The 9,959-nt window shown below is 38.0% G+C and overlaps 1 protein-coding gene and 1 pseudogene across 1 annotated transcript; one reads left to right on the top strand and one right to left on the bottom strand.

Moving 5' to 3' along the window:
* Positions 1-222: 222 nt before the first annotated feature.
* Positions 223-9,049, bottom strand: LOC149052997 (uromodulin-like). The gene is made up of 6 exons (XM_089213016.1): positions 8,684-9,049; positions 6,069-6,331; positions 4,971-5,085; positions 1,829-1,951; positions 1,441-1,566; positions 223-590 (listed from the first exon to the last, which is right to left on the bottom strand). The coding sequence occupies exons 1-6, from the start codon at positions 8,754-8,756 to the stop codon at positions 223-225; spliced, it is 1,068 nt and encodes a 355-aa protein (XP_089069142.1). The 5' UTR covers positions 8,757-9,049.
* Positions 2,497-4,392, top strand: LOC149052998 (uncharacterized; annotated as a pseudogene).
* Positions 9,050-9,959: the final 910 nt, after the last annotated feature.

The raw sequence follows: 9,959 nt of genomic DNA, 5'->3' as shown, positions 1-9,959 counted from the left end.
ACGAGAAAATAACATGCAATGAAATGATAAAAAATACAATGACTTCTAGTCAATCTCAACTTGAAGGGCAGTAAATAAGAGAAAATCATAAACATTCATTCTGAATCACTGCATGCTAAGAACACCAGTTAAAATTTACACAAATATGAAATAACAGATGTGTTTACAAAGGAAGTCATAGATCCTTAACTTTAAGTTTTTTTAAACTTTTTAGCCCCTCGTTTAATCAGTCCCACAGTAGCGCATAGGACAACCTGTTTTAAACAGTTTGTAGATAAAGTAGGATCCACAATTTTTAACTGAAATATGTACTATATGTTTGCAACCGGTGGAACGATCGCTACCGCAGACATTCCTGAGAACTTCACCATCTTCCACTGTAGGATGAACACCAACCAACCAACCTGACCATGCTGTACCACATCTGTATGCTGCCACACGCGTTGTTGGCATTTTTGTTCCAGCATCTCCCACAAAACGATGCCATTCCCCAATGAGCTTATCGTCACAAAAAGAAACACCGGTGGGTGTTACGTAATCGCTTTTTCTGTCAGCCTTTGTCAGATTTGTGTAGTTGTAACAACCATCGGCTAGAGAATCAAATATAATTCAAAGAAGAAATGATAATTGTGTTTATCAAAGTTAGAACTTTCAAGAATTAATTGCAGATAAAGATTCTTAATGCTTTCCAGGTATACCATGTTCCGTTTAAAAAAAAACAGCAGGTAAATTTCCACTATCTGCAATTACATTTCCTTGCCCAGAAGGGAAAGTACGCAATTCGGCGAGCGCCTATTAGCTGCAAATTTCGCACCCTATGATTTTCGCTTCTCTTTCCAAATGGCACACAATTATAATAATTGTCTCACAGTTATCGATTCACTAGATTAAATGTTCTCGCTCAAGCCAAAGTATAAAATGTGACGTGTTTTTGACCAGCTAATAGGGACGTTTGTTTACTTTTTTTGGTGCGTTGTGAGAATTTTGAACTCTGGTATGCTTCTTCGCGCAGATCCCTGTTGTCGCTCTGTTATAAAAGAATTTGCTCATGCTTTTAGCTGTCTGTTTTTTTGTAGTTGGACGAAACTTAAGAATTTGTTCATTCTTAGCGTGCGTATATCGAGTTATGGATGCACTTGGGAAGTTTGGAGAGCATTCAAAAAGCTGGAGTTACTATCGGCTGCGTCTCGAACTACTCTTGCGCATTTTTCGTGCTCTCCAAACTTCCCGCGTACGCACGCTAGGCATGAACAAATTCGAAAGTTTCGTCCAACTACAAAAAGACAGACACACAGACAGTCTAATGAGAGGAATTCTGACAGACAGAGAGCACCGGACCAAGAGAAAGAGATAGAGAGGGAGAAACAGACAGAAAAATAATAAGAAAGACTCCTTTAAACGATGTACACATAAGCCTAAACAATACTACAGTAAACAAACCTTGGCATTTCATGCCATTCCAGAAATATCGAGTCTGGCAGGTGCAGTTGAATGACCCTACAGTATTTGTACAATTGGCGCCACTCTTGGTGCAATAATTATCAACCAAATTACACTCGTCGATATCTGAAAGTAACACAAAGACATCCTTAAGAGGTCTGGGGGAATGGGTGACAACAGAAGATTACACGAGCTTCTAAACATTTTTCCCTTAGTTCTAACAGTTATTTAAACCATAAAGTAAATGCCACATGCACAAGCATGTAAAAGTTGAGAAAATAGGGCAATTAGACCTTCTTGAGTTACGGCAGGAATGCGGTGCGGCTTGCTTGTAGAGTGGCTGATGGATAATGTACTTCCGATTTGGTAATTATCAGTCAACACTTACCTGTGCACGTTAGGCCATCTCCTGTAAATCCTTCTTTACATTTGCAGTCGTAGGATCCACGGGTATTTATACATTCAGCATTTGAATCACATTTGTGTTCTCCCAGATCACACTCATCAACGTCTTGAAGAAAGGATCATGAATAAATTTAATTACAGAGATTTTGAGACCACGGACTTCTAATAAAGCACAGTACACAATGAGTTAGGGTCTGCATATCTCTTATTTATTAGGGACTTTAAGCAAACCTTGACGACGACTGTAAAGTAAACGTAGAGAAACAAAAGATTTAATGAGCAAAACAACTGTGCAGCATGTGCATTATAAAATTTGTACCTTTCTTAGCCACCTGATACAGAACAAAATCGTGAAATCACTAGGCCCTTCCCGATTATGCTAGCTTTTTTTTTTTTGGCATGATGTGATTAAAAAAGTATTTTTTCCACACTTTTTCTGTAAAAAGAATCGCTAGCATTATTTAGCATTTTGCATAACTTTGATCTAGATTTCAGCACTCAAAAGAGTTTAAATGCTAAATTTTTGAATTCAAAAGCATTGTGATGATTTGCTTTTGTGTTTTAGAGAAGGATTTCTGTAACTGTGTTAACCTTAGTGCTGCTGGTCAGCGGTTAACTTTCAGAGGCTGTTCACGCGCATGTACAAACAAGATGGCGTCGGCCAGTGCCACGCCATCTTCTCGATACTTGCAGCTCATAGAAGGAAATTCTGAAGGAGAACATAGACCAGTACCTTCAACAATAGCTCAAGATCGATATTTAGAATCAACTAGGGGAAATTAAAAACGGAGAGGAAACAGCGATACAACGAAGTCCCGTTATACGAGCGAGTCAAGCAGTTTCCAGGCGAGAATTTGATTGTCAGAGAAGGAAACTTGTATCGTAGTAGATGTAGAGAAATCATTTCCTCCAAGAAAAGTGTTCTGAAAATCCATATTTCGTCCAAGAAGCATCAAAACGGTAAAGAGAAGTTGAAAAAGTCGGAATTGAAAGACAGACCATAATCGAGGCATTCAGAAGAGAAGGAAGTTCAAAATATAGCACGTTGCGCGTGGAAAAGTGTGCCTACAGACTCGAAGTTGTCAGTGAGTTTTTGAAGGCGGGTATCCCGCTCGGTAAAGTAGACATACTACGGTCTCTGTTGGAGAAGAACAGCTATCGACTCACTGGAAGTTCTAATCTAGGACAGTATGTTTCCATGGCTTTGTAACAGGAAATTGAACGGATTAAACAAGAATTGGAAATGCCTGGTCAAGTTGGCATGAGAAGGGACCTTTCAGTCATTTTTGACGGCAGCACCAGACAAGGGGAAGCAATTGCTATAATAGTTCGTTTTGTGGACAATGGCTGGAACATTATCCAAAGGCTTTTGAGAATTGATGTTCACTCTGAGTCAGTTAATGCCAACAAACTGGCAGAAGTTCTTAATCAGTGCCTGTCTGTTGATTATGGGGTCAGAGCAAATTCCTTGCTCGCAGCCATGAGAGACGGTGCAAGCGTGAACCAAGCAGCACTGGACAGAATAGCATTTAGATTGCTTAAGATGCTGAATGTCATGTGCTTCTCTCATACACTTGATAACGAGGGAACCATTTAGTGATCCTAACACTGGTAGAGTTCGGAAGCCTTTGGATTAGAGTGTTTCGCCATAGTTGTAAAGCCAAGCTGTTATGGAAGGATCTAACAGGTCAAACAGCAAGGTCGTACAGCGAGACTAGAAGGTGGTCCAAATGTGAGGTGTATCATCAGTTGATGGTGCAGTTTGGATATGTCGAAAGGTTAGTAGAAGAGGCAAAGGACACAAAAGTTTGCCCAAAGCTACTGCCACAACCTCAAGCACTTTCTGACCCACAGCGACTGATGAACTTGAAGCTTGAGCTTGCCGCCGCTATCGATGTTGGCGAACATTTTGTGAAAGCCACATATTTTTTGGAAGGGGATGGTCCTTTGGTTTTTGCTTGTTATGAGAAACTAAGCGCCGTTTCCCAATTTTGTCAAGCTCCTTGTTTCCCTAACGTCCGTGCAATTGCAATTGCAATTGCGGAGGAAGACCCATGTCAGAACGTAATAGCACTTGAACGAAGTGCGAAGGCTTGTGTTAGGCCGGCAATTACGTGGTTTCTGAGAAAATTCAATGTCGATCTTAATGACGTAGTGGTAACATTTAAGGCTGCCAGACTATTCTGCCCCGTTAGGATCCAGTGGCTTAAGCCCACAAATGCATTAGTAGATTCTCTGAGAGCATTTCCTTTCCTGGATAGTGATACTACCATCGACAGTCTCAAAGCCGAGCTTCCTGCCTATTTGGCTGCCGCTAAAGATGTTGTTATCCCGACTGAGGAGAAGAAAGTCGAATGGTGGTGTGGGCACGAGGAGCAACTTCCTCGTTGAGCTTCCGCAGTGAAGGAAGTTCTCCTTATCCAACCATCGTCTGCTACGGCAGAAAGAGTATATTCAATACTGAAGACGTCCTTCAACGAGCTACAGAATTGTGCTCTTGTTGACTACCTCCAAGCCAGCGTCATGTCGCAATACAACAAGCGCTAAGGACTTCGAGTTTCTACGTTTTGATTGAAATTAAACAAAGCATTTTCTGAAACCAAAGTAGCATTATTTTGAGAATCGAGCATAATTTGAGCATTTATTTTGGCGTAAAGCCTAATTTCTATCAGCATAAAATGCCAGTTTTAATAGTATAATCATCGGGAAAGGCCTAGTAATCACCGACTTAACGTCCTTTAAGCAACTTTTTATTTTGAAGTTAATGAAAGAAGTCGCACCGTCAGGAACGGTAAAACGCATCGAGCTACTGGCAGGGTTGCATTGCAGAGAGGGTTCATCGCGTTCTCCTTTGCTAGAAGCGGCAATGAGGATATCCTCCTCCGGATAAACGCCTTTCGACCTATCGTTACCTACCCCCCCCCTCCCCTCCTACTTCCCCCAATGCTTCCTTTCCTAGTTTTCTCTCATAGTTCACCTCTGCTCTTTCTTCATCCTCAATGAAAAAATAAAAAAAAGTGCATGAGGAGAGTACTAAAGAATTTATTTAAAACAACGGTCACCGACTTACCTAATCGTTAACTGACTGCTAATACTTAAATATTGAACACATATATCTGCCTCACCTTCTGTGCAACCTTCACCTGTGTAACCCGGTACGCAGACACATCTATACCCCTCACTGGAAAAACCGGCCTGGCAGATCGCATTACTCGGGCATGGCTTCTTTATGCAAGCGTTCTTTACAAAGAAGCAAAAAAGGACAAGTCAAGGCTTATCTACGCAATTACAAGGCGGGGAGGAAAGGGTAAGGAGGTACATTGACATAGCCATTCTGAGGGTGGATAAATGAAACAACTAGAGCGGTTTAAAATGATCATCAAGTGTTGGCAATGCTTCTAGGAAACTTTAATATTGCATGCTTTTTTTACAATAAAATAAATTAAATATACATGTACTTGCTTTGTGAATAAATCGGTCACAAGTGATTAAAAGCTAATGAAGGAAAGGCAAATAATTGAAATAAATTCGTAGAATGGCAATTAAAATTACAGCAGCCCAAAACTTGTGTTTTTTTCATCCGGCGCTCAAACTGCGTTTACTAATACCATACTCTCCATATTCAAAGGGCAATCGAATTCAATCAAGGTTCCAATTGACTCATGCTTATAATTGTATCTTTGACGTTCGGCAAATATCGAAACTTCGGTGAGATAACGATAAGCGATATTTTGTAAGCTACGTCTCAGAACCAATCGCGTTAATTGCAAACAATGATAATTGAAAGCACTTAACCTAACTGTCGTGTATGCCAACTGGGTGCTGGTCATTATGTTGGTTCCAAATAAACCCGTGAAGGGAAGAATAAATAACTGTAAATTTATGAAAATCATATCTATGAACTGCAGACCAGCTCCCACATGGCTTGTTAGCTCAGTGGATGGAGCGCTGCACCGATATCGCAAAGGCCATGGGTTCAAATTCCGTACAAGCCTGAATTTTTTTCAGGCCTTATTTTCACTACAGTTTAAGTAGTGTTCATTAAAGCGAAGATCGCTTTCAAATTTTTTTCGTTAACCGTAGTTCACATATATGGTTTTTATATATTTACAGTCAAAATTTAAAAGATGTGAATAAACCAGTAAAAAGTTGAATTGTAACAAAGACAAGGATTGTCCAAAAGAAGACCTCTGTTATCCTAATCATTGCAGCTATAAACAAACCTTGGTTCCACGATAGGTGCTGTTTGGAAATGACACCAGATCACTCGGATGTTCAAAATGTGTAGCGTTATTCATCTCGCATTTGGTGATCGAGGGAGAATCATTGGATACTAATATATTATAGCTCACACAGTTGGGTTCCATAAAACACCATGCTCCACAGAAGTCCTTTGCGACGTTGTCAACTTCTTTTAACTTGTGGTTAAGCAGCCGTTTTCCTCTAAATGCAAGGGCAGCACTGAACTCCAATTGACGACATTGGTCTTTAGAAAAGAAGGATATTTTCAGATAGGAAGAACATAATACCACTGGTTACAAGGGAATGCTCTATTTGACAGACACTGGATCTAGTAGTAAAGGTAAATAATAGGGAAGGGATGGAGGTAGAGAAATTGGTAGAGGAAACTGCAGTCAACGTCATACAAAGAGTGTACGAATTTAAATCAACGAAAAAACGGTAACATGAGGTTTCGATTATATCCTGTTATCATTGTCAAAATTGAAAGGGATTGGCATAATTGATGTACTATATGTAAATATGTATTGAAATGCTAAGGTACATAAATGATTTCTTCCATGAGAACAAAGCTTAAAAGTGAGCTTTGTATTCATACAAACAATTTCACACGAATGGAGTCTGAGTAAGTGTTACAAATAAATAACTTTATTAATAATGTACATGAAAAAATTACGTGCTTCTGATTGGCTGAAAACGAGTACATTCTTATGTAACACGACCGCAACGTTATAACGCAGGTGCATAGTTGTAACACGATGTACATTGTAACAAGTTATATAACATGATTCCCCCTGCAATTTGGTGTAATAAGCACTTGTAAATTTTTCAGACTACAAATCGCACTTTCCCTACGGGTTCATGCAATTTTGTTGTCTTTGAAAAGTATACTCGTGCTTATTTACACCAAATTGCACTCGAAATCATGTCATTGCCTAAACTTAACGAGGGTGGATGGCCCTCCCTAGACTTTATGGTCTTACATGAATTGGTAAAGTTAACCTAGAATCAATCAAAACTACAAGCCATGACTGAATACTACGATATTGAGTAATGTTCTGTAAGGTTAACGTCTTCTCTTTTCTTTTCATAAGGAGGATCTGGAATATAAGATAGTCGAGCTTTCTAGGGCGAAATTCTCACGTAGGTTCTCTGTTCTTAGATTGTGTTGTATGTACCACTGTGCAGTGTGTTGTTTTGGAAGTGACTGCATGTGTAACCTGTATGGTTTCCCAGGAGAGGCTTAAAGTTTCGTTTATGATTTTTCTGTATTGCCTTCTTTTCCAATAAATGTCGAAATTTATCACATTGAAATATTTTATTGATATGTTTAGGGGGAGAAATTTATAGTTTTGTTATTTTAAGGTGTTTTTGTTCTTGTTTTTATTTTCAGAGACTTAAACAACCAGGATTGCAACAGACATTGGCTTGAAAAAGATTGTTCCATTTTAGAATTTTCACTTATGTCCTTAAAGCGTCGCCTTTTGTATCTAATGAGTTATGGCTCGTGTTTTCAACCGCTTCGCAGAAGTCACCAAACTTTTGGCATGGGGCTGATTTTAATTAAGGCATAAGTGTACTTTTTGGTAAATAATTGATAGGTGATTTTTCAGTTCTGAACCTGTCAAAGAGGAAAGATGCAAATTTTATTCGAGAATTGACATTTCAAAACACGAAAAGTTAGTATCGAGACAAACAATTTAGGATCTAAGATCTAGGATGTAGATTGGAGAAACATTTTGTGCGCAGCTTTCATGAAAGTCTCAGTGTTTTTCCAAGTTCATTATTTCAGTGCAGAATACAGATAACGACAATAAAAAGATGGGACAAAACTAAATTCAGTTATTTTTTTCGAGATGATTGTGTTCCTTAAAGTTTTCAGTTTCTAGATAACTAAAGGAAATTTCGTTGTTTTATCGAAACTAATTCCTTACACGTGGATTTGAAGCCTTAAAACGTGTAAATTTCTTTCAAAAGGGGCTATCTCTAAATTTAGATTTATGTGCATTCGACGGAGGTTCACGCGATAAAAAGGTTGTGTCGACATTTCGACCGTTTTTACGATTCTACATATTTGCTTCTGATACTAATCGATAACCATTTTTAAATCGACAGTTAAAGGACTAATTAGACTTTCGGGGAGGTTTTTGAAATTTCTACTTATATATTTCGTTTTGTAAATATGCTGAGAGAAAAATGGATGATTAAGCTTCACTTTAGCTGACTAAATTCATAGTCATACTCATGAAAATAACGGCACTTACGGAGTTTTTTCTTCAGCGTCAAAGCATACTAACAAATTAAAGAGAGTGCATTTATAGCCTAAACTTCATGATCCTTTCATCCCAACCGCCTGCTTAAAAAAAACTTGCGTGAGGTAGATCCCACCTGTCTTTGACGATTAACGTCTCCTCATAATAGCTTTATAAACATTTTACTCTCATATAAGAAAGTATAACATTTTGAAAAGCTTGGAATTTTTGTAATGGTCACAATAGAACACTCGCAATGAATTGTTTTGTTTATTCCCGCTTCCAACACATTATTAAATAACAGTTTTAAAAACTTTCTCCTTATACTGATTAAAAAATCTACCCACCTTCTTCGCACTTTATAGCACACATCAGAGAGCACAGCATAATGAAGGTACCGAGAGACACGATGCGAGACATGTTGCAAAACTACTCCCGCCAAATTACCAAAATGTAAGATTGTGCACCGCGTTACTTGCATGCAAGACGCTTCTCGCCTGGAGCTTCTGAAGACTCAGTGTGATGTAAAACGGAGACAATTAACGTTGATGAATAATAGATCTATTTCCATCTACGTAAATTAACTTTAAGCATTGCATTAAGTAATTGTTATGATAGACGTCAGTCACCTTATTGAGATATTCTGACTTTTTCAGGCCTTAATTTCACTAGTGCTTAAGTAGTCTTCAATATTTTGAAAGTCGCTTCCATATTTATCAATTTCACCGCAGTTCACATACATGATTTTCATATATTTAGTAATTTAGTGTTTTCTCAAGTTTATTATGTCAGTGTAGAATACAGACAATGATGATAAAAAGATGAGACAAAACTAAATTCGGTTATTTCTTTCGAGATGATTGTGTTTCTTAAGAATTCCAGTCTCTAGATAACTGATGGATATTTCGTTGTTTAATCGAAACTTATTCCCTACCCGTGAATTTGAAACCACAAAACGTTTAGATTTTTTTCAGAAGGAGCTATCTCTAAATTTAGATTTAGATGTATTCGACGGAAGTTCACGCGATAAAAAGGTTGTGTCGACATTTCTACCGTTTTTACAATTCTACATATTTGCTTCTGATCCTAATCGAAAATCATTTTCAAAACAACAGTTAAAGGACTAATTAGATATTCGGGGGAGGTTTTTGAAATTTTATATTTATTTATTTCGTTGTGTAAATATGCTGAGAGAAAAATGGATGATTAAGCTTCACTTTAGCTGACTAAATTCTATAGTCATCTTATGAAATTTTGTGAGCGGCACGTAGGGAGTTTTTTCTTCAGAGTCAAAGCATACTAACAAATTAAAAAGAGTGCAACATGAATTTGTGCCGAATTTATAGCCTAAACCTCATGATCCTTTTATCCCAACCGCCTGCGTAAAACAGCTTGCGTGAGGTAGATTCCACCTGTCATTTAGGAGATTTACATATCCTCATAATGGCTTTATAAACATTTTTACTCTCCTATTAGAAGGTAGAAAATTTTGAAAACTTGGGAATTTTAGAAATAGTCACAATAGAGCATTCGAAGTGAATTACTTTCGTTTATTCCTGCTCAAACGCATTATAAATTTCCAGTTTTAAAAATTTTCCCTGATATTAAAAAAAAATCTACCCA

This window comes from Pocillopora damicornis, chromosome 1 (assembly GCF_964200805.1).
Source record: "Pocillopora damicornis chromosome 1, jaPocDami1.2, whole genome shotgun sequence".
NCBI lineage: Eukaryota > Metazoa > Cnidaria > Anthozoa > Scleractinia > Pocilloporidae > Pocillopora > Pocillopora damicornis.
The sequence above is the reverse complement of the archived record's forward strand: the minus strand, read 5'-3'. Positions and strand labels throughout refer to the sequence as shown.